The sequence below is a fragment of the Camarhynchus parvulus genome, chromosome 18, assembly GCF_901933205.1.
Source record: "Camarhynchus parvulus chromosome 18, STF_HiC, whole genome shotgun sequence".
NCBI lineage: Eukaryota > Metazoa > Chordata > Aves > Passeriformes > Thraupidae > Camarhynchus > Camarhynchus parvulus.
In genome coordinates, this window is record NC_044588.1 from 7921724 (window position 1) to 7946772 (window position 25049).

The 25049-nt window shown below is 42.7% G+C and overlaps 1 protein-coding gene across 1 annotated transcript in view; it reads left to right on the forward strand.

Annotated features, from left to right (window-relative positions):
* The first annotated feature begins 7478 nt into the window (after window positions 1-7478).
* The window catches only part of LOC115911419 (myosin-13), a 30155-nt gene continuing 12584 nt past the window's right edge, over window positions 7479-25049 (forward strand). Inside the window, exons 1-27 of the mRNA XM_030962378.1 lie at window positions 7479-7682; window positions 7779-7922; window positions 8014-8170; window positions 8699-8726; window positions 8817-8928; window positions 12337-12429; window positions 12526-12589; window positions 12679-12777; window positions 12873-12976; window positions 13806-13944; window positions 14361-14479; window positions 14580-14729; window positions 14816-14986; window positions 15318-15627; window positions 16609-16688; window positions 17219-17306; window positions 17987-18104; window positions 18670-18793; window positions 19228-19364; window positions 20055-20310; window positions 20885-21127; window positions 21781-21957; window positions 22555-22700; window positions 22787-22877; window positions 23178-23567; window positions 23660-23786; window positions 24174-24292. Coding sequence (XP_030818238.1) covers window positions 7479-7682; window positions 7779-7922; window positions 8014-8170; window positions 8699-8726; window positions 8817-8928; window positions 12337-12429; window positions 12526-12589; window positions 12679-12777; window positions 12873-12976; window positions 13806-13944; window positions 14361-14479; window positions 14580-14729; window positions 14816-14986; window positions 15318-15627; window positions 16609-16688; window positions 17219-17306; window positions 17987-18104; window positions 18670-18793; window positions 19228-19364; window positions 20055-20310; window positions 20885-21127; window positions 21781-21957; window positions 22555-22700; window positions 22787-22877; window positions 23178-23567; window positions 23660-23786; window positions 24174-24292 — 3990 coding nt within the window. The remainder of the gene's footprint in view (window positions 7683-7778; window positions 7923-8013; window positions 8171-8698; window positions 8727-8816; window positions 8929-12336; window positions 12430-12525; window positions 12590-12678; window positions 12778-12872; window positions 12977-13805; window positions 13945-14360; window positions 14480-14579; window positions 14730-14815; window positions 14987-15317; window positions 15628-16608; window positions 16689-17218; window positions 17307-17986; window positions 18105-18669; window positions 18794-19227; window positions 19365-20054; window positions 20311-20884; window positions 21128-21780; window positions 21958-22554; window positions 22701-22786; window positions 22878-23177; window positions 23568-23659; window positions 23787-24173; window positions 24293-25049) is intronic.

Here is a 25049-nt window from a genome sequence, read left to right on the forward strand (position 1 = left end):
GGAAGGCAGTTAATGATTTCATACAGATATATATGTGTATATATACATACAAATACAAATACACATATTTATGTAAGCCCAGTGACCCAGCTCTGCACCTGGCTGCTGGCAGGACTGCAGGGAAAGGTGAGGCTGATGTGGGCACTCAGAAGGCAGCAGGGAGAAGCAGCCTTGCTGTGACAGAAGTCCACTCCTCCACACTGCATTTACTGCCAGACAGCTCAAACAAAGCACAGTGTTGATGTCTCAGACACAGAATATATTTTACAAAAAGCAGAGGAGTCCTTAGCAGCAGGCAAGGCCCTCCTGACGCCCTGGTAATCCCTACTGGGGCTGTTTCATAACCTGCTAGCAGGCTCTGTGCAGAGGGGTTTACGGGACATTACTGAGTAGGGCTGTGATGTTCATCAAGGACAAAGAGCATCCCAGGAGGGCCCGAATGCAATAAATACATAAATAGAGCTGCTGGACTGATCTTCCCCTGGGAAGGTCCAGGGATTTGCCTTAGATCAAGCCATTTTGGGCACACAGACATCATCCCCAGGGAGACTTACATTTCTGCAGCAGGATTATCAGCCTGTCCTTGTCCAGGATCGCTTCTCAAAATTATCTTAAATAACATCACAGACACAGACTCAGCTATACTTCTCACATGCCTCACAGATATTCATTAAGACAGCACCATCTGCTTCTCCCACCTATACACATATTTTTTGATTCCCCACTAGGTTTGTGGAATGCTTCTTCCCTTTACAAATAGTGTTGTGCTCAATATCTTTATTTATCACCGTGTCCCCAAATTCCAATCATTATTAGCTTCTACTTTTGCCTAGTATTGGCACTAGGTCTAGTGGGCCACCATTCCCTGAAACACTTTTCAAAAATCAGAATTTTTCTAGACAATTTCCAGACCTCCAAAAGCAAGGCAGCTTTAGTAAGAGCTCACACACTACAGCCAACAGCCCAGATGTTACATCTCCATGTTTTTTTTTGGGAAACCTTGGGTAAGTACCCTCTGCTCTTGGCCACCTGTAACTGACTATTTGTGTTGTCTATTTGGCAACTGGCAGGATGTACAATCCTCATCATTTAAATAGCTGAAAAATTCTAGCATGGAACTCAAGCCATTTCTATCTCAACACATTTTTTTCCACTGCTACTAGATAAAATCCCAAATATGCAATATGATTTGCTCTTGTGCAAGGAAACAGTACAGATATGAAATCAGTTGTAAGTGGGAGCAAACAATTTGCATTATTTCAATTGCTTCTGTCTCTACTTCTGTTTTTGCTACCAGAATGGCTTGGATTAAAAAAAATAAAAAGTGTTTTGTTGTCTTCAGAATGGTAAGGTACAAATAATAGCCTGATAATTAATTTTTTTCAGTTTGGTTGCCTCCAAAAGGCAATAAGGAAGAAGAAGATCTGTCATTTAAAGTGAAATTGCCCTGCAATCCACAGGGTAATAAACAGTTCTTGTCAGTAACGTGCACAAAATAGGGATTGCTGCCAACTTTGCAACTGCTGAAACAGCCTGAAGATGTGATCATGCCACTGGTTTATGCTGGGGGAAGAAAAAAAAATAAATTTAGGTTAGACATCCCCTTTTCTTCTAAAATATACAGTATATATCATTGGCTATTTTGCAGTGTTCAGTAGTTAGCTGAAAGATATCTTCAGTGCCCATGTTCCAGTGTTCTAGGCTGGGGGTAAGCGACAGCTGTGAAAAAAAAATAGCTTGCAAATATATTTTTAGAAAATAATCCCTCAAAGATTGTCATTAATTCAATTTGGCCTTGGTGCAGTGTCAAACCCATGTTCAGTGGTGCAGAAATCAGCATGAAATATCGTACACTTTTGACAAGTTTGGGCTATCATCTTTCTGTTCCCTTTACACAAATTAATCTTTGTACTTTCATTAGAAAAGATTATCACTTAAAGACAGGCTCCAAAAATCAAAGTACATATTTTCAAACCTCAATACATTTGTTTCTATTAAATGCTGAAACAAAAGTTTGTTTGAAGGTGTACATCTCTCTGTTTATATGCAGTTTTTCTGGCAACACTGATCATTTGAGCCTAAAAGTAATCAGAGACCTGAGAGGAGCTGTGGAGGAAGTCTTGCTTTTTGTCCACTTGGACTGAAGACCAAAAAGCTTTCAATAAAACAGGGCACCACCAAATTAAACTGTGGGGTTATCATGGCAATAAATCTCAGTGACTTATGCACCTTGGGAATGGTGTCTCTTCTCCTTTTCTCCAAAACCAGTGCCCTACAACTTTGCAAACACATAATTTAAATCCCAGGGAACAGGCTTTATCCCATGAATGAGCACTAATAATGCTCATCATAGAGTGTTTTTGTGGTTTTCAGAGACCTGCATGAACAGTCAAGGATGAAATCCAAACTTACAGAATTGCTAATGCAGATTATGATCTTAAAGGCCAAGAAACTTTGCATTAGATGTGATGGAAGGCTCCTACATGGAGGCTAAATCCACAAAAAAATTACATTTTCTGAAGCTTTTTGAATTGATGGGGGACAACAAGAAGATAGTTGGCCCTCTTCCCCTTTCAGTCTATGTGGTGTGCTGTAGCAAAAGCAGCACAACAACCTGTTAAGATGGAGTGATAAAAGGTCTAAAAGGTGATGGTACCAGGAACAAATACATATGTGCCTGAAGGCCCAGGGAAAGGGGGTTGGGTGTGAAATGTGAGAATAGCTGTACTAGTTCAGACCAAAAGGTCCATCTGTCACCAAAGTATCAGACAGTTGCAGATACAGCAGCTGATCTGTCAGGGGTTTGGGCACCTCGTAGGGAAGCCTTGCTTCCCTGGCCACTGGTACTGGGAAAATTATCTAAATTATCTCTTCATGAGCATCCACTGGAAAAGCTGCTGGGTAACTGTCACAGGATCAAAGCTATTTAGTGCTGGAACAGGTGTGGTGTGTAGCCCGAGTCTTGCCAAAAAACAAACACTCTGCCATCCACAAAGAGCAAAGAATTCCTGAGAAAACCAAAGGAACAAATGCGCCAGGTTGTGCTTGGCATGCTGTCTAACCTTCCAGCTCCCAAGACAGGCTGACATTTATGGAGCACACAGTTTGACAAAGCCAGAATTATGAGAGGTCCTGAAGATGTTTGTGATCGACCAACATTAGTAAATAGGAGAATATATATAATTCCAGGAATAACAATTTAAAGAAACCATGCAGATGAATCTGCTGGTACAACATGTTTAGAGACTGACACAATAAATGTGTGGTCCTTTTCTTGACAGATAAATTGCTGTAATGTGAGGGACCCAAACCAGGTCTTGAGACTGTTCAAATGTAAAAAGTGCCTGCAATTCTGCTGTTGCAACCAAATTTAAAAGCTAATTTAACATGTCTGATAAACAGCAATTGGCAGAAGAAAAATACAATAATAACATCTCCACATCTGCGTGGTGTCATTGCCATTTCAGAGAGCATCTGTGCTCACACTTCAGGTCAGACTGGAAAAGAGTGATTGAAAAATAAATTAAAAACACTGAAAGACATTCTAGAAAGGACTAAAAAAAAAATCAAGGGAAAAGGCCTAAGTACGATTTCTCTCAACACTGCAGGAATCCATTTTCTATTGCAGAATCCAATACAAATGCCTTTTGTTCCCAGTGTAACTAAATCCTGGGCACCCTGAAGGTAATCCAAAGCAAACAACCAAGCAGAGCTGTGTAAATGCACCAAGGATGTTCCCCAGACTGAGCCAACGTGAAGCAAAGACAACAATCCATCTGACAATCCATCTCTTCCCACAGAGGAAGGTGGGTCATTCCACAAAGAGGTGGTTGGATTTCATGGCCTCTAAAGTTTAAGTCATTTTCTGATGAAAGATTCTTCTGCCTTAAAATAAAGAAAAATGAGGTAATGATGACAAATCTACTTTGCCACCGCATCTCCTGTACAAAATCATCTTGTGGTAAGAGTATTTTCCAAAGATGTGAAAGACCCTCAAGACTGTTACTTTTTACACTTTCAAATGCCTTCACCAAGCAGTGTGGCTGAGCAGGCTTGGTTCATACCACCTCCTCCCTTACCATTTGTCAGGCAGGGTTTTGTCCCAGGATGTTCTCAATTATTCCTCCCTTTTCTTATTGCCCCAAAACCAGTCAAAAACCAGTCAAAACCAGTGTCAAAACCAGTCCTTAAGCAGCTAATCTGAAAGAAGCAGACAATGCCCTTCCACCTTCCTTTACAGAGCAGCTTGCAGTCATTGTGGTTTGACATCCAGCCTGCTCCATGACAGCCTGTGCAGGACAGTGGAGTGGCACAAAAATCAGGTACCTTTCTGCAGGCTGACCTTGAGCATGCCTTGCAAACCCACAGAAAAGTATAAAAAATTTGCCTCAATAAATCTTCCTTCTTATCTAGCAGCGTGTGTAGACAAACAGGGAGGATAGGAGGGCATCCATTAATATTATATCCTTAAAGAAGGAATTGTGCACAATTAGAAAAACCCCATCCTGCTGACTGAGGCAAACCCTTGCAGTGCAGAGCCAAGCGTTGCCTTATTTGGCTTTATCAGAGCTGTCTTTGGGTTCCTCCATCCTCCATCCTGGCACAGATCAATGTGAAAAGGACAGGTCAGTGCAGCTGACTCCATACAACCTTAAACCAATCCTGTCCCTGAGCAATTAGCAGAGAGATCAGAGCTACAACACGTTTACAACTAAAGAGTAAATTATTATTGACCAAAAATAGAGCTCTGGAGTGCTGTGTGGGCAGGAGATAAGGTATAAAGAGCTGCAGCTGAAGGCAACTTTGTGATTTGCTACCTCAGCATCTCACGGTAAGTGCCATCCACTTGCTTCATGCTCTGACCATGACCATCTCCACAGGTCCCAAAAAAGGTGGAATATGAAGGGGTGTTTTCTTCTCATTCCCCACCTCTAACATTCCAGGTCATGCTTTACATGCAGAGTCAAGGTGATACCACCCAAACCACTCCAAAGTGGTGCACAAGCAGAAGCAGGAGAGTCACAGCATGCCAGTCCTTGGACGGGCCTTCTACCAACTCTGCTACCCCCAAGTCCTGTGGAAGCCACAGGAAGACTCTGAGGGCAGTTGAACTGACTGGGATTAAATATGTAAAGCAACTGATTTTTTCCTGGACATCAGATTTGTTTCAAGCAGCTCACAGAAATGTGGGGAGGAACACAAGACTCTCTTTGGAATTCTGCTCTAGGTCAGGAGTTTTAAGGCACTGTGTGCAGTTCAGCTCTCTGGAGAGGCTACACCGGGTGTAGGAATGCTTGACATGGCATATGCTCAGGACAATGGACTGGTTTTGATGGACAATGGGCTGGTTCTGGTTTTGATGGACAATGGGCTGGTTTTGATGTAACTCTCTCTGTCCTTTCTTTAACCATTCCACACAGGTTCTGAAAACAGATTTCCTCGTGGGATCTCTGAAGGTAGGGGTTTAACAAATAACACAAATATCTTTGCTAATTGATCCTGAGCAATAAGTAAAGCTCATCCAGACAGTGGAAAGGGAGATGCAAAAGAGAGTAGAACTAGGATCACTGGAAAGGATATATGGTATTTTAATCAACATGAGCAATAGTCACAGTTCTTGGCAGGAATACTCCATGTATTGGGAAAGAAAAGTTACAGATGCTCAAACTTAGTCAAGAGAGCATGGTAGAGAGAGACAGCAATAGCTTTTTGTGGTGTAATCTTGAATTCTGGGATTTATAGATTATTAAAATTCATCTTATGCCATTTGCACAGCTGCTGGAAGCATGAGGTTGTGATTGGAGAGGAGGCTCAAAGTAACATTCAAGTGTTCATTTCCTCTGGGGTAAAATCTAGAAAATTATTTACTGACTTTGGTTTATCACACAGGCACTGAAACCCAGACAAAGTTCTGAATTATCTTGTCTCTGGCCAGATAGGCAGATCTGTTCATGTCCAAAGAGTAACCTTTACAGAGAACTCGTGTGCATCACTCCTTCTAGGTTTTCTGGGGAAGGTTAGAGACTGGGAGTGTGCAGCAGAGCACAGGAGGAACCTTCCAACATCTGTCTTCTATCCTAAACCCAAAAAGTGCTCACTGAAACTGGAGCTGAAAGGGATGGAAGCACAGGTTATTCTCCTAGGGGATGCTGCCTTCTCTGCTGAGGAATGTGTAAAGATCTGAATTTTACGCTATTTCCTATCAAAGACATTCAGTAGTTTAACAGACTGTGTCCCTTGAGGAATTTTCTGATTTGCCTTGTCTGATGGCATTTTCTGATTTCATTTTTTCATGGGCACTGTGAAATACCTTCTCTCTTTCTTTCCTATTGCTTCTATTGAGCCCTTCAGACATAAGATCACATAGGCACAACTCTGGGCTCTGTATACACAGAATACTGCTTTCAAAATAAGCTAAAGGTTCTGGGGTTTATGCTTTTGAAATTCCTGGCTGTTAAAAGCTCTTGCATGAGGCAGTCCTTCAAAGTCCTGCAGGGTGCAGATCCCATAGCAGCCAGCTTTTGCTGAGAGAGATCCGCACTTCTACAACAACATGTCCAGAAGTAGCATTACAAATGTGTTGAAGAATTTTACTTGCTATTTCAAAAAATGCAAAATAAAACTGAGCATAAATTAGTTTTCTGAAATATTTCTACTAGACAAATCCTTAAAAATGTCTGGTACATATGAATTGGCTTTTAGTGATTCATAACTAATATAATGTGTTCAAGCTATAATATGTTCAAGCTATAACTGAGATTCTTTGAAATGTTATGTCACATACTTCTTTACTTAAATACTACGTTATTTAGTTAACACAGGTTCTTAATTATTATCTGAAATATACAAGATATTCCTTTATTGGCCAATTTCGCAACATAATGGGAAAAGATGTTTTATATTTGGTTCACCCAATAATCAGGTTTGGCTTAAGATAGGTCACGACTGACATTCCCAATTTGCTCCAGTGCTTGGTGTGGACAGAAACTAGTTGAACTTCCCCTGCTTGGTATTAAAACATCAAAAAGAGAGGATGCTAACATACCTCCACCTGGAAATCACATGTGAGACCCACTCTACATGACTCACAGAGCTTACTTTTGTCTAAATTTTTGGCATAATCTCAGTGCCCTTGTGTATGTGGCTTTGAGAAGGATGTGGCTGTGCAGCTCTGTGAATAGGAGGTGAAGATAGAGCAGGACCAGCTTTTCAAGACTTCTAGCTTGATATTTTCTCTGCCCTCACTTGGTCACATAGGCCTATTTAAGGGAAATGTCTTCAAAGACAATCTGGCTATAAGAGGAACTTTCTTTATTAGCACTTTTTCAGTGGATAAAAAAATGAGGCAGAAGTTAAGTGCCTGATTAGTCCTTCTTTTGCTATTAGTCATTGAGCATGGCCACTGTCTGGATAAATGTAAATTACAAATGAACAAACTCTCTGCAAATTTTCTGCATTCCTCCACAGCAGCTGCAGCCATGAGCTCAGATGCAGAGATGGCAATCTTTGGAGAAGCTGCTCCCTACTTACGGAAGCCAGAGAAGGAGAGAATTGAAGCCCAGAATCGCCCATTTGATGCTAAGACAGCCTGTTTTGTAGTAGATGACAAGGAAATGTATGTGAAAGGCACCATACAGAGCAAAGAAGGTGACAAAGTTACCGTTAAAAAATATGATGACACAGTAAGTGATACCATAGCTACTCCTATGGGATCATACAGTTCAGGCAGTTCCCTGTTTTAGATTTCTCCTGTTGTTCCCTTCTCTTTTTCTTGCTAGACTGTGACTGTAAAGAATGATGAAGTCTTTCCCATGAACCCTCCCAAATTTGACAAAATCGAGGACATGGCCATGATGACCCACCTGCACGAACCCGCTGTGCTGTACAACCTCAAAGAGCGTTACGCAGCCTGGATGATCTACGTAAGTGGCAGCAGCAGCTTCCTCTGGGCAGCCTCAGGAGCTGCTGGGCCAGCCTCAGGGGAAGCCAACGTGCTGTGTGCCTTCCTTGCAGACCTACTCGGGTCTCTTCTGCGTCACTGTCAACCCCTACAAGTGGCTGCCGGTGTACAACCCCGAGGTGGTCACTGGCTACCGAGGCAAGAAGCGCCAGGAGGCCCCTCCACACATCTTCTCCATCTCTGACAATGCCTATCAGTTCATGCTGACTGGTGAGTTACTTGGCAAGAGTGGAAAACCCTGATATATGCAGGGTTGACTATTTGGTCAAGGAATTTTAGTGGTCTCATAGTCATACAGCACAATGCAAGGTCACACCGTGAAAATCTTGATGGTCTCAAATCATCAGATAATGAAGGAAAAGCAGCAGCTGGCTGTATAGCTTTGTGCCTCCTCTCTTTGTAAGGAATTTAAAGGAAAAACACAGCAAATAATCTGATTATAATTAAACAGTATTTAAGCCAAGGTCTATACATAAAAGAAAACAAATAGTAAGTGGGAAGCCTTGTAAAGAATCACTGCTTGAAGTTAAATTTTGGGCTACTTCATCCCTGTCTGTACCAAAAAACCAAAAAGTCCAGATGCAAAGTAATGTGTATTCATGCATCACTTACCTTGGCTTGTATGAAGGTGATAAATAATGATATAACACAGTTCTTTGCCTTGAAGTAAGTTGTATCTGAGGAACTGACACCCTCCACATCTCATTTGAACAGCTCTTTCTGTGATTTTATTTTCAGATCGTCACAACCAGTCAGTCCTTATCACGTGAGTATGTTTTGGTATGAGTGACAAAGCTGACAGAAAAGTGATGATATTTCCTGTTTCCTGTAACAATTAATGTTTTTGTTTCAATAGCGGAGAATCCGGTGCAGGGAAGACTGTGAACACCAAGCGTGTCATCCAGTACTTTGCAACAATTGCAGTCACTGGTGAGAAGAAGAAAGATCCACAGCCCGGCAAAATGCAGGTATGACATCAGCTCCCCCTTCTAGTATTTGCCAACACTGAGGAGAAAGTACCAATGTGTATTTTGGGGGTGCAGGAACATCTAAAGGCAGGAAGTGTTGTGCAGCTGAGAAGACAGTCAGGATACACAACCCAAGCACACCTATGCTCATTTACCCCTGATGCCCAGCCTCAAATCTGCTGAATTCTTATAAAACCATTTTGCCAGTGTAGCAAAGCCTTCATTCACACAGGGGAGTCTTTACCAGGGAGGGGGAGATAATGTTAGACAGCAGCTTTCTCTGTGCTGGTTATCCATCTGTGTACTTCAAGTGTCCTCTGAGATCCACAGCGCCTGAGTGCTGCAGGTGAAAAGAGAGCAGTTGTTGGCACACAGTTTGTGCTGATTGGGGTTGGGGCTGTGTGTGGCTCAGTTTGGGGTCATTAGGCTGTGTGTGGCTCAGTTTGGGGTCATTCGGCTGTGTGTGGCACAGTTTGGGGTCACTGGGCTGTGTGTGGCACAGTTTGGGGTCACTGGGATGGGGCTGTGTGTGGCACAGTTTGGGGTCACTGGGCTGTGTGTGGCACAGTTTGGGGTCACTGGGATGGGGCAGTGGCCCAGCCTCATCCCCAGTGGGTGCAGCTGTGAGCAGCAGGTGAGCAGCACTGACAGCAATGAGCCATGGAGTGCCCAGGTGTGCTGAGCAACCACCAAAGGGAGCAGAGGGCACACAGGGGCAGTGCAGGAACATCAGGGGTGTAAAAAGGTTGGGCTAAAGAGCAAGAAGGGCAGATACTTGAAGCCTTCTGAAATGATTTTATGTTACTCTGTATGGGCAAATGCTTAAAGCCTTCTGAAATTGTGTGGTGACACTGTGTATCATGGCCATCTCAACTACAACACGTCCTGTGACAAGCAGTCAGTTCCCACTGGCACATGGCTGTGCCGTTCCTGCTCCTTGGTTCATTCCTGTTGGCAGGGAAGTGCAGGAACTCTGCACTCCAGAGTGGCTGTGCTGACATTAAGCATCATTTCACTTGCATCAGGCAGTAGATTCCACTGGCTGGTTTTTCTGTCTGTGGTCAACAGAACAGCCCAGAGGGACAGCATGAGAAAAGGGCTGGATTTGGGACAGCTGGGACCCCTTCCCTGACAGTCAGAAAGTAACCTCAGAAAGGATCCTTGCATGAAAGAAAGTGCATGCCTTGATGTCCCTTTGCTGAGCAGCACAGCTGTTGCAATCTGAGCCCACTGCTGCATTTGCAAGGCACAAACTTCATCCCCCATCACAGAACAAGCAACAAACACCCTTGTGGCACAAGTGTGTGCCACCGCAGCCTGTGAGATGCTCATCAAAGCGTGTGACATGGGTCAGCATGTTATTTGAGCCCCCAGGGGCACAGTGGAGCTTAAGGAGATTCCAAGGCTGAATATTCTTTCACTCAGAGGCAGGTGTCTGTGATTGATGGGTTGTTGTGGCCGAGGCAAGTTCATCATAGGCACTCTTTCCATCAGCACCATGTTAGAATCTCCTGGGCTCAGCTTTCATCAGCTGCTCACTATGCCAGGACTGGCCTCAGAAAAGCTTCAAGGCAGCTGAGACATGTACAGACCATGTGTGATAGAAGGAAAATCACCTGGCTCTCAGACTGACAGTAATCTGTTCTGCCCTCTTCTGATAATTCACAGAATACTCTATATTTTTAGCATTCCAATCTCTGTGACAATAGTATGTTCCTCTTTATAAGAGCATTAAACAAAACAGGTTATGGTTCTGTGTAGCACAGCTTTCAATGGCAGACACAAGCTGAAATCAGATGCCAGGCAATAGTACAGGAATAAGGGAAGTGTGTAACAGCATTTCCTCAAAATGTAGTCTTGCCCTCCAGCATTTTGTCACCCAGCCTGTAAACAGGACTCCAGAATGAACTTGTGTAAAGAATTGCCATGTTCTTCCACACTGTTATCCACGTACAGTGCTCCTGTTTCAGTTCCCTGGTCACAGCTGTGCACTCAAAAGAGACTTGATGTTGGTGCAGTCAGCTGCACTGACACACACATCCCTCTCCTCTCCTCTCCTCTCCTCTCCTCTCCTCTCCTCTCCTCTCCTCTCCTCTCCTCTCCTCTCCTCTCCTCTCCTCCTCTCCTCTCCTCCTCTCCCCCTCTCCCTCTCCTCTCCTCTCCCTCCTCTCCTCTCCTCTCCTCTCCTCTCCTCTCCTCTCCTCTCCTCTCCTCTCCTCCCTCTCCTCTCCTCTCCTCTCCTCTCCTCTCCTCTCCTCCCCCTTAGAAAGCCAAAAAGATACATGTGAAAGGGCATTATTCTATAGATAGGATATTTTATTTTAAAAAAAGATGCAGAACTTCCCATGCTACTGCGTTGCTTTAATTTTAGAGGGCCATCTTCACGGTGGACTAACAAAAACGAATTTAAACCTGCTGTGCCATCTGCAGACAGTGCTGGGAACGGCAGTGCCTCTCCCCTGTGCTCAGGGCTGCACAGAGATGCAATTACTGCATGCACAGAGATGCAGTAAATGAAACAGTGCTGCTCACCTTTCATCTGACATAAACTAATTTATATATATTTTTTTTCTCTTATTCTTGGTTTTCCATCTCTGTTGGAAATTATCCCTGGCAACACTTTCATGCCCAGGTTATGTAGGATCAGTCATGACTTTGCTAGAGTCACACTGGTGACTCTGCTTCCTGGACTGTATTGCACCAAAAAGGAGAGAATAATGTCACAGAAGCTTTTTTCCTTCCATATTTTTGCACTTACTAAGAGAGATACAGCACAGTATCAAAATTTACCTGTTGATCATTCTTTCTGCAATAATGTAGCAGCAAAAACAAAAAAAAAAATTGAAGAGTCTCTGTTCTGTTCTTAACTAAGTCTGGTGTTTGAGTGTCAGGTTTTGCCCATGTCTCAGTTTTCAAAGAACGTCAAGAGTTGTATTCCTGCATCCTGAAAAGCTGCTGTTGTTTGAATGCAACTGCAAAATTTTACATTCTCCCTTGGTAGGTGTTTCCTACCAAAGCCTGTACTTGTAGGGCTTGAGCAACCTTCGAACAAATTTCCAGATTTCTCACATTTTCTTTAGCTGTCAAGACTTTCGTGAACAGGGGTGCAGAATCACCTCTCATACAGGTTTCAAATGCCCTGAACTCCACTGCAGCGACTTTGTATGTGATACCCAACATGTGGTATCAGATACAAGAAACAAGCAAAACACAGATCTCTTTCAGCACTCTTCCCTTTGAAACCAATGTCAAAATCCATGAGTGTTGGCTGATGAGTGATTAAGAACTCTGTTAATTTTTAGATTTAAATCACCTGTGATATGTAAAAATTATCTGTTTATCCTTTTTGCAATATTTGTTAATTACTAAGTAGTAAAGTGATAAAGAAGCATTTTCTTCTGTGACTAGGGAACTCTGGAAGATCAGATCATCCAGGCCAACCCACTGCTGGAGGCTTTTGGCAATGCTAAGACTGTGAGGAATGACAACTCCTCACGCTTTGTGAGTTCATTTCAGATTTATTGGAAAGAAGACATTTAATGCAAGTCTCATTCATTGATTGTCATAACCAATCGTTTGATCTGCTCTGCTTGATAGGGAAAATTCATCCGGATTCACTTCGGACCAACCGGCAAGCTGGCCTCAGCAGATATCGAAACCTGTGAGTTGGAGCAACCCAGCGCAAGCAGAATTTATGCGTTTGCAACCTCAAATTTCTCAGGAGACTAACAGCACCTTTCTTCTGGTTAGATCTCCTGGAGAAATCCAGAGTCACTTTTCAGCTGTCCAGCGAAAGGAGCTATCACATTTTTTACCAGATAATGTCCAACAAGAAGCCGGAGCTCATTGGTGAGTGCCAGCAGTGCTGGGCTTGGCTCAGTGAGTGCTTTCTCTTCCCACTGTGACCTCCCCAGTGCCACTAAAGGTGACCCACATACCTGCAGATCTCCTCCTTATCTCCACCAACCCGTATGACTTCCTCTACGTGAGCCAAGGAGAAGTCACAGTTGCCAGCATCGATGACAGCGAGGAGCTGCTGGCGACAGATGTGAGTAGAGCAGATGAGACATAAACTTTAAGGAATTTAGAGATTTTAGAAGAGCTAAGGTTTTAGTTAGAGATAAGCCTTATTTGAGTTAATTAAAATAAATGGGTAGGCCTTGATGAAGTTAAGAGTTAGTAGTTGATTGCTTGTCAACACAATGTTTGGTTAGCTGGGTTTATAATGAAGAATACAGGAACTGATAAATAGCTTTTAGGAACATAAGACAATTGTGGCCTTCTCTGTTCTGAAACCAGTTGAAGATGGGAATGGGAGTTCTACCAAGGGTTCATTTGTCAGATTTGCATTGAAAAAGTGGAAAGGTCAGAATGAGGAAGACTTCATTTACTTCCTCATTTTGGGACCCCTCCCCATGAAAGGGACCACAGACCCATTTCAAGGAACAAACTATGCATGCTTAATAGCTTTTGAACTAATTATCATATGAAGAAGGGAATGGGATGTACCAAAGTCATGAATATGTATTTTTATTTTGGGTATTCAATACTTGTATAGATAAAAGGACTCTGTAATCACCTGCAAATTGAGGTGTGTATTTGGGAGCTATCCCACAATAAACATACACCTTCTAACATTAAACTGTTAGAGAATTTTTGTCCATCACAGTTGGATATCAGTACTAGATCAATATCTATATTTTTTTAATAAATCACAGAGCAGAGCAGAGCAGCCCTGGCCAGCCAGACCCTGCACTGCTGGCCCAGTGCCATGGGGCTGGGATGGTGCTGGATTCAGCTCAGGCAGGGACAGAAACCCCACCTGCCCCTTGTGCTTCAGCTTTTGTGCCTTCCTAACCTGCCTGTTGCCTCTGCAGAACGCTGTGGACATCCTAGGCTTCAGCCCTGATGAGAAGGTGGGGATTTACAAGCTGACAGGGGCTGTTATGCACTATGGGAACATGAAATTCAAGCAGAAGCAGCGGGAGGAGCAGGCGGAGCCGGATGGCACAGAAGGTAGGGCTGATTGCAGAGTTTGCTTGTGAACTGCACCAGCAGAGAGCCAGCAACCCAACCCTACAGAGTGCCCGAGACTTTGAAAATTATTTTCCTTTCCAGAAATGAATTTTTTATAAAGATAGTTGCAAGCCTCACAAAGTCTGTATTTAATTTATGCTCTACAAGGAAACAGAAAGACATACAAACTTAAGCATTGCTGCAGCCCTTTAGGCACAGACACAGGATTGTGCTGCAGCTGAGACGCTGCCTTTGGAGCAAGGGAAATATTCTCCATGACACTGGAGAGGAGCTTCCCTTGATAACACACGCATTTGAGTTGTGCCAAAAGTAGGCTCTTTGCAACAGAGACATCCCAGAGGACCAGGACACTTTTCTTTGTCCCTACTGAACTCATTTGCTGTTTCTGGTCCTAGTGGCCGACAAGGCTGGCTACCTGATGGGTCTGAATTCTGCTGATTTGCTCAAGGCTCTCTGCTATCCCAGGGTGAAAGTCGGGAATGAATATGTAACCAAAGGACAAAGTGTCCAACAGGTATATAGACAGCCCATCAGCATTTCAATTTCTTCAGAGTGTTCTTTCAAATTTAAAGCTGACTCAACTTTTCTTACTGCCATGGCTATGCTTCTTACAGGTGTACAATTCAGTGGGTGCACTGGCTAAATCAGTCTATGAGAAGATGTTCCTGTGGATGGTTCTTCGTATCAACCAACAGCTGGATACAAAACAGCCCAGAGAGCATTTCATTGGTGTCCTGGACATTGCTGGCTTTGAGATCTTTGATGTGAGTTACTGTCGGTATGCTTGCCTACTGAGGGTTGCTTGAAACTAAATGGCTTTTTTTTTTTTTTTGGTATTTTGAATTTTTAGTTCAACAGCCTGGAGCAGCTGTGCATCAACTTCACCAATGAGAAACTGCAACAGTTCTTCAACCACCACATGTTCGTGCTGGAGCAGGAGGAGTACAAGAAGGAGGGGATTGAATGGGAGTTCATTGACTTTGGCATGGACCTGGCTGCCTGCATTGAGCTCATTGAGAAGGTGGAAAAAATATTTTCATTGTAGGAGAGTACACTTCTTTTACGATCATTTATTTTACCTCAGTCATTCTTGACAAAATGATGCATTACTGTTGAGTTACCTTTTCACATCAAAATAGGCACCTTAGAAAACCAAAGCTTTTGGAACAGCAGCCATCTCTGCACAAAGAATGGTTTCCTTAACAACATGGCTGGGGTGGAAGGGAGAATGCCTACACAATGTTCAGTTGATGACTTTAACAACTGCCTTTAAACAGTAGGTGAACAGTGAGGAGCAGCAATGACTCCCCTCCCCACCACTTACTTCCTTTATGTGTTCATATTTCTCCCAGCCCATGGGCATTTTCTCCATCCTGGAAGAGGAGTGCATGTTCCCCAAAGCAACTGACACCTCTTTCAAGAACAAGCTCTATGACCAGCACTTGGGCAAGTGCAGCAGCTTCCAAAAGCCCAAGCCTGCCAAAGGCAAGGCTGAGGCCCACTTCTCCCTGGTGCACTATGCTGGCACTGTGGACTACAACATCTCTGGGTGGCTTGACAAGAACAAGGACCCTCTGAATGAAACTGTTGTGGGGTTGTACCAGAAATCATCCTTGAAGCTGCTGTCCTTCCTCTTTTCTAACTATGCTGGTGCAGAAACAGGTAGGTGCCTTTTCAGTGATGGCCAATAAGGCAAAAATCAACTAAAGCCTCCTTCTGCTTCTCCTCTCAGTGGTATACCCAAGGCTACCAGCCCCTAAGGTGCCCTTGTTATTGTGTGCATCCAGATATGCCAAAGCTAGGACATCAACATGCAGAAGTGTTGGAAACACCACATTTATGTGCTGCAGAGAAGTAAAGCACAGCAAGTCCAACCCCAAGTAACAGGTGTATGTTTTCTGACTGTGCTGTGAATCACCTGCATGCTTACTCAGCCTCTAGACAGGGGCCAAATAAATGTGCCAAGTGCAAGCGTTTTAGTCTTTGTAGACAGAGTTTTGTTTCTTGAGAGGAACTGGAAGAACAGAAAGGAGACCATGGAATAATTTCATAACCAGCTGGGCAGTTCTGGTGTTGTGACAGAAAAAGAGACAGAATAAATTTAGAATTCCTCTATAAATCTCGATTTAATTGGCTTCACAGTATAGCAACTATGGAAAGACACTGAGCTACTTGGACTTGCATTTCTGAGACTAAAATTTGCTTCCTGTTGTAACTCAGACTAGAACTGTATTCTTCACTGGGAATATTGGATTAGGAGATTTTTCTATAGAGGACCTCCCTGAACTAAGTGGATGCCTGGGGCTGAGTCACATTTTTGAGGTCTTTCACCTAATTAAAAAAAAATTTAAATGGGGGACTGTGTAATAGTGAAAGCAATATGTGATCAGAAGCACAGAGTACACTGTTAGGAAACTTAGGTCAGGCCCTACTGTTCCATACCAGCAACCTAAACCTTGCATTTGAGATCAAATATCCCACACGTGGACCAACAACTATCTAGCAGCAGTTCACTAAACTCTCAGGGAACAGTGTGTCAGTATTTAAAATGAAATATTTTATTGGTCCATGGCCAAAGGAAGATGAGGCCCACAAAATGTACTGCATATTCTAACTGTTCACCTCCCATCTACTTCTTCCAAGGTGATAGTGCTGGTGGTGGTGGCAAGAAGGGTGCTAAGAAGAAGGGGGGCTCTTTCCAGACAGTGTCTGCTGTGTTCAGGGTATGTGAATGTCTTTTTACATGAGCCATGCTTCCACAAAATGATCTGAGAGCTGGAATACCTATCCTAGAAAAACAGCTGAGAGAGTTGGGGCTGCTCAGCCTGGGGAAGAGAAGATTCCAGACACATCTTATTCTGGTTTTTCAATATATAAAAAGGGGGCTTATCAGAAAGACAGAAAATTACTTTTTACCAGGGCCTGTAGTGACAGGGCAAAATGCAATGATTTTAAACTGGAAGAGGGTAGATTTAAACTGGATATAAGAAAAAAAAATCACCCTGAGGGTGGGGAGGCCCTGGCACAGGGTGCCCAGAGAAGTTGTGGTTTCCCCATCCCTAGAAGTGTTCGTGGCCAGGTTGGATGGGCCTTGGAGGAACCTGGGATAGTGGGACAGAGATGCTGGGCTTGATGACCTTTGAAGGCCTCTTCCAAACCAAACCATTCTGTGATTCCATAACTCCCTGAACTTAAATAAGAATGCAAAAGCTTTGTAGCTTGCAGTTGAAGCCCTTGTTTTGTTCTATCCCAGGAGAACCTGAACAAGTTGATGACTAACCTGAGAAGCACCCATCCTCACTTTGTCCGTTGTCTGATTCCCAACGAGACCAAGACACCTGGTAAGTTCACCCTTATATTCTGAAGACAGGGGACTACCAGGAATTGGCCTGTTAAGCTTCCACACCAACTTCCCAAATAGTTCCTTTTGCATGTGAATCCTTTTGGGAGCTGGCCTGCAAGACAGTAACAAGGGGAGCTTTTTTGTGTTGTCTACTGTGACTGAAAAAAATTGAGTATTACATGGCCCATTTACTCAGTTTCGCTTATGTGTCTATCTGCATCTCTGTTTAATGTGTGTACAGAACTGAGGGTGAAAAAGATGGATTTGATCACAGCTGATAAAATTGCCTGTTGTGTGTAAGAGCATTAGAAAATCCCTTGTCTGGATGGCACTGCACTACACTGTTCCACCTTTGCCTACATCCAGCAAGGAGGCTGATGCTGTTGACGATTTTTCAGTTGGTCTCCTAAAGCACCATCCTGCCATTTTTTGAGGAATGTGGCCTGATGCCTTTGCACAAGCACTGCTAGCCCTTGTGTTCTTAGTAAAACTCACTGATGCAAATCTCCACAACTTATATGAATTGAAGGCATGTTCTGTCTGCTCTTCCTACATCTTTAATTGAGAGCTGCTTGAATTAAGAAAAAAAAAAAAGATAGGCGATAATTCTGAAATGCTAATACACATGAAGATTCCCTGGGATAAGAAAGGGATCATGATGGATGTATTTTGTTTAAGGTGCAATGGACCATTACCTGGTGATGCATCAGCTGCGGTGCAATGGGGTTCTGGAAGGCATCCGAATTTGCAGGAAGGGGTTTCCAAGCAGAATCCTTTATGCAGATTTTAAGCAAAGGTAGGTCCTCAGTTATTACTCACTGTTAGGAAAAGGCCTCAGTAAGCACACAGCTCAGGTGACTTGTCTGGTGACACTTTTCCAGCCAGACCACATTAGTGGCATTGGAAGGAACCAAGTATTAATTCTGTTTTGAGGTCACCCCAGTGTTTCCCTCTCTGACCAGAGCAGAGATTTCTCTAAACATCAGAACCAGGATAATGTCTGAAGTGAAGCCAGTGCCTGATGATTCAAAGAGATGCAAAACACTTGCAGTGTAATGAGTAAGGTGCCATTACAGACTACTCTTGGAGTCTTACAGAGTACAGATACAAAGTCAATGCACAGGAGCCTCCTCACAGTGCTCTGTCTCTGCATCGTGTGCCTTTCCATCATCTTTAAAATGGAGACAACTAAACTGGTTCATGGGGGCTCAGTTGCCATAGAGTGCTAAATCAGAGCTGTCTGCTGTTATAAATACAGCATCTTCCATGCTGCACTGGTGTGAAACTGACCCATGATATACACTTATTCCTATCTTCCTCATCCTCTTTGCAACCAGTTATTGCAAACTGTGTCACCACAGGTACAAGATCCTTAATGCCTCAGCCATTCCAGAAGGACAATTCATCGACAGCAAAAAGGCTTCAGAAAAGCTTCTTTCCTCCATTGACGTTGACCACAACCAGTACAAATTTGGCCACACCAAGGTAAAGTCCTTGTGGAAGAGTAGGTATAATTAAGCAAAATATTTTGTTTGTTGAAAGTATTTCTTGCATACTAAATCAGCCTTCATGATGATTATAAACAGTCCAATCACTCTGCCCTGGGCAGGGACACCTTCCACTATCCCAGGTTTCTCCAAGCCCCATCCAACATGGCCTTGGACACTTCCAGAGATGAGTTAAATTTTCCATAAATGACAGTGGAGCAGACATCAAATAGCACTGCAATAATATGATTAGCTCATACACAGAGTGACTTGTCATGAATCATATGAACCCTGACAGAAAATTTCTCAAGCTTTTAAACCCTTTCCCTGCAGGCACTTTTCTTAAACCACCCGGTGCTGCCCTGCATCAGCTGTCAATGGCCATTATCTGCCCAAGCCTCAAGCTGTTTGACCCCTTTTTTTATGTTCCAGGTGTTCTTCAAGGCAGGTCTCCTGGGACTGCTAGAAGAGATGAGAGATGAGAAGCTTGTGAGCCTCATCATTCATACACAAGCTATGTGCAGAGGGTACCTCATGAGAACTGAATTTAAAAAGATGAATGAAAGAAGGTAATGTAAGAAAACGCCAGCAATTGTACTGTGTCAGACCAAAGGTCCATCAATGTAATATATTGTCTCAGGCAAAAAGCTGTCCTTGGTGAAGAACCTTAGAAATTATTGGGGAGCAGAGCCAGTACAAAGAATCAGCTTCCTCCTGACAGTCTCACAAATTCTGGCAGCAGCTGTTTAGAATTCAATTCCATAAAAATGTTTCCTTATTTTTCAGAAATTATTTTTCACTTTCTGTCTTAAAAATTTCTAATATGGTATTTGCTATTTTGAGTGACCCCAAAAGCATCAAGCTGATGTTTCCACGATCGACAGTAACTGCCAGATTTGTAGTCTTAGCAGCAGTACTTCAACCATATCAGTTTTCACTGTGGTATTTACCTGAGCACTTGTGTTTTCCTTGAGACTGAGGAAAGCCTCAGAGATTCCCAGTCAATATGGCAAAGAAGTCTGTCTGTTTTGTAGCATTTCTTCCTCGTATATTCAGACCATAGATATTATTCAAGATACCGAACCAGCTGTTCTGCAGTAAGGGCCTCAAAATGACTCTTTAATAAAAACAAGGGAGATGAGAGAAAAAAGTCTCATGCAAAAGTTCTAGGGGTAAATCCTGGTGATATGTGGAAAATAATCAGTATGTTTCCAGCTTGAGCCTCACCACCCCCATTAACTGGTTTCGTGTGTTTTCAGAGAATCTATTTATATCATCCAGTACAACATTCGTGCATTCATGAATGTCAAACACTGGCCATGGATGAAGATGTACTTCAAGATCAAGCCCTTGCTGAAGAGTGCAGAGTCTGAGAAGGAGATGGCCAACATGAAGGAAGAGTTTGAGAAAACCAAGGAGGAGCTTGTGAAGTCTGAAGCAAAGAGGAAGGAGCTGGAAGAGAAAATGGTGACCCTGCTGCAAGAAAAAAATGACCTGCAGCTCCAGGTTCAGTCTGTGAGTAACCTCCATTTCCAGATTCACCCCACTTCCTCTTACTCTGCTGTTCTTCTGCTCCTCTTTTCCACTGTCCTCTACAAACAGCACATCATGGGGACAAAGCCTCCACTGCTTTTTTCTGATCTTGTCCCTTACACCTAAGCAAGGTGCAAAGCAAACACCAAACACTAACACCAGTAAAAATACAGGAGGTTCCAAAGCTATCACCAGCGGAGGAATCAGACATTCCACAGTGCATATAATGTGGTGTCTGATTCTGGATGTTTCCACATCTGCTGCCACTATAATGTGGAGCTTTTCTGTCAGAGGCAGGACACAAACTGTGGAAACTGCTTTTCTCTGGAATACTGCTGAACAGAGACTGAAATTGCACCTGTCAGGTTCTAAAAGGTAATAAAATATTACGTGGCCAAGAGCAGTTTGGTGAAAGTGGACTTGTCACTCGTTGCCATGTGCTTTCAAATCAGTTCAGTTTCAAAAAAATCCAAGCATTGTTTCACTCACCAAGAGTCTTTAATGTCTTTTGTCATTTTTATGATAAATATAATGTGCCTTCAATGTGTTCTGATAGGAGAGTGAAAATCTAGCTGATGCTGAAGAGAGATGTGAAGGACTCATAAAAAGTAAAATCCAGCTAGAAGCTAAAATTAAAGAGCTAAATGAAAGACTGGAGGATGAAGAGGAGACAAATGCTGAACTGACAGCAAAGAAGAGGAAACTTGAAGATGAGTGCTCGGAGCTGAAAAAAGATATTGATGATCTTGAAATGACTCTGGCCAAAGTGGAAAAGGAGAAGCATGCAACAGAGAATAAGGTGACAGAGGAATCAGGGAATTATTCTTCCTCAGACTGTGCTCCCATTCAGCTTGTCAGTTTTGTGGAAAAATGTAGGCACTTATTCATAGAATAAGTTCTATGAATAGAAGTGAGATGTGTCCAATACATAGGAGAGAGGTATTTTCACTCAATCAGTCAGCTGACAGAATTTTTTCTGTTAAGTTTCTTTGTCATGTTATCATGGTTTGTTTCAATTTCAACATATTTTTGGCTGTGCTTAACACTTGATCATCTCTTTTTAAAGAACATGACTTGTTGAGAAATCACAGCTGTTTTCACAGCAAATACATTCAGAAAAGAGATTCCTTGAGCAAAAGCAACTCATAGAACTTTTTAAAATCCCAATGGGAAAAACTTTCAGAGGCAAGGAAAGTTCTAGCAGGTTTCACTATAAAATTTAGTAGGATAGGGGTGGGGATCAAAAACAACTAAAGCAAGAATTCCTGTCACTGCAGGACCAGAGAGATGAGGCTCTCAGGTATGATATATGCTGCTGCCCTCATGGCAATCAATAGAAATATTTTGCAGAGAGCATTTTGATTACATCCATGCAAGGATGCAGTCACTGTGTTCTTAGTCTGCCATTTCTCAAGGCATCCCCTCATGGGATGGATGCTGTCTGTCTGACAGGTGAAGAACCTCACTGAAGAGATGGCAGCTCTGGATGAAAACATTTCTAAACTCACCAAGGAGAAAAAGGCCCTCCAGGAAGCCCACCAGCAGACACTGGATGATTTGCAAGTTGAGGAAGACAAAGTCAGCACCCTCACCAAAGCCAAGACCAAACTGGAGCAGCAAGTGGATGATGTAAGTAGAAGTTTTTGAGTTGTGTATATATACACTGTGATAGATTACAGTACACAAGAAATCTGTAGGTTTGGAGTATAAGCAACACCTAAAGCAGACAAGCCAGCTCTAATAATTTCAGCCAAGACACTGCTAATTTACAAGAAAATTGTGGAATCCAGGACATCTTTCATGTTCATCATGGGGTATTTCAGCACTGTAGACATTTGTGATCTGATTTAACTCATTAGCTGAAGCAGGAGACCTGTGACAGTTTGAAGGTTGCTGCAGAGTTATTTGTGTGCACATATACTCCAGGAAGTTATAAATACTGGGAATTTGTATATATTTAGCAGTCTATATGCTAGGAACTGCAGCTACTGGGAAAATTTAACTTCTGTTTTTCCAAAAACTAATGTTTCAGTATTTCATATGTGCACAGTCAAGTTGTCGACACGTCTCTCATGGTGAGAGTGCAGCACACATGGAGATGTCCTGACTATTGTCCTGATTATTTTCTCTATTCATCAATTTCCAACTTAGTTAGATTTTTAAATCAAGCATAGTTACTTTCAAACTATAATTTAGGTATTTCAAAGTATGTTTTATGTGTTTTAGCTTGAAGCATCTCTGGAACAAGAGAAGAAGCTGCGAATGGACCTTGAGAGAGCAAAGAGAAAACTGGAGGGTGATCTGAAAATGTCTCAGGATTCCATCATGGATCTGGAAAATGATAAGCAACAAATGGATGAAAGGCTAAAAAAGTATTACACTGACTTTTTGCGCTCTGAATTCTGAAATTCATGTTTTATCTTAACCACACTGAATTTGCCTTCTTGTTCTTTAATAGAAAGGATTTTGAAATTAGCCAGCTGCAAAGTAAAATTGAAGATGAACAGGCTCAAAGTTCTCAGCTGCAAAAGAAAATTAAGGAGATTCAGGTAAAGTGGAGGAGTTATTAATAATTTTACTGGCAACACAAGTTTCTTAAAATTAATTGTTAGACCATTCTACAAAAATATTATCCCTCACATGAATAAAACCATTAATATAGGACTCTGGGTGCTGTTCCCATCTCAGGGCACTTTCGCAGAAACTCTGTACATGACTGCATAGGAAATTTCTTACATGAACATTGTGGCAGGCTTTGAGAATGGATGTGAACGTTTCCTCTTTATTCCTTAGTGATGATTTTACATCTGTCCATCCAAAAGCCCTCTTTAACCAATTAACTCTCACAGGCTCGGATAGAGGAACTGGAGGAGGAAATTGAGGCAGAGCGCGCTATCCGCGCCAAGTCAGAAAAGCAGAGAGTCGACCTGTCCAGGGAGCTGGAGGAGATCAGCGAGCGCCTGGAAGAAGCAGGAGGGGCCACAGCAGCTCAGGTGGAGATGAACAAGAAGCGTGAGGCAGAGTTCCAGAAGATGCGCCGTGACCTGGAAGAGGCCACGCTGCAGCACGAAGCCACGGCTGCCGCCCTGCGCAAGAAGCATGCGGACAGCACAGCTGAGCTGGGCGAGCAGATCGACAACCTGCAACGCGTGAAGCAGAAGCTGGAGAAGGAGAAGAGTGAGCTGAAGATGGCGATTGATGACTTGGCCAGCAATGTAGAGTCTGTCTCCAAAGCCAAGGTTGCTGCGCGGGAAGGAGTATTTCTCATTGTTAGCGTTGTTCTTCTGAACAACAGGATGAACTAAGGGATTTGTTTTCTACCTCTTTGCAGAGTAACCTGGAGAAGATGTGCCGAGCTCTTGAAGACCAGTTCAGTGAAGTCAGAGCCAAAGATGATGAACATGTGCGGCTCATTAATGATCTGAACACACAGAAAACACGCCTACAGACTGAGAATGGTACGTTCCTTGGTGAAATATAATATTCCAGTGTCAAGTACTTAAATATGCTGCCTGAATGCCCATGTGTTTTGTAACATATTCATCACTTAGTGATCTGAACAAAACTCAGAATGTAGAATCTCCTTCTGGTGGCAGTCATAGAAACCTGCCCAAGGAAACACAAAACCAAACCAGAAGCAGTACTGTCAGTCAAAATGAACATGTGAGTTTGTGGTCAGTTCATCTTTGATGTCAGCACAGCTTTTCCTATCATTGGGAATGCAATTACTACTCTCTCTTCAATTTACTATGTTATATCTTGCAATCCCACATGGCTAGCTGCTCTCATTCATTTGTTTTACGTCTCATATCTCTGTGTAAAAAAAATAACCTTTTTCTTGTTAGGTGAACTTACCCGGCAGCTGGAGGAGAAGGAGGCCTTGATTTCTCAGTTAACTCGAGGCAAACATACTTTCACTCAGCAGAGTGAAGAGCTGAAGAGACAACTAGAGGAAGAAAATAAGGTGACTTGCTTTCATTTGAAACAACAAATTTTAAAATAAATGAGATTTCTCCTCAGAGAAGGGACATCAGAGTAATAAAAATTTTGAACTTTGCCTTGGAATACAACACAGGGAGGAGACGTTAAAAATTAAATAAGCAAGACAGTTTAGGCCCTTCTCATCATGCATTCTGAAGATCAAAAACATGAGAGAAATGAAGGAAAGTAGCTCTGTGCCTATAGGCAAAGCAAACAGCAGCAGCCAAAAAAAGGAAATAGAGCTGGAGCGCTTGCACTTTGTCTGTTGTCGGATTTATTTTGCCTCTGCCTGAAACACCTGGTGCAGATGTGTTTGAGAGGTGTTATCCCCCCGGACAAGCTGGGCATGTGTCACAGACATATCTTATGAAAAATCCTTTTGCCAGGATTTTTTCTCCTGAGAAGCTGAGAAGCCTCAGAAACGAAATGTAAACAATGGTTATCTGCTGCTGTGGAATGCAACAGGTGCATCTTTGATTGGTCTTATGTGGTTGTTTTTACTTGATGACCAATCACAGGTCCAGCTGTGTCAGACTCTCTGGTCAGTCACAAAATTTTATTATCATTCTTGTCTAGCCTTCTGATGCCTCCTTTCTCTTTCTTTAGTATAGTTTTAGTATATCTTTTATTTTAATATAATATATATAATAAAATAATAAATCAGCCTATTGAAACATGGAGTCAAGATTCTCATCTCTTCCCTCATCCTGGGGACCCTCAAACAGCACCACAGGCAAGCA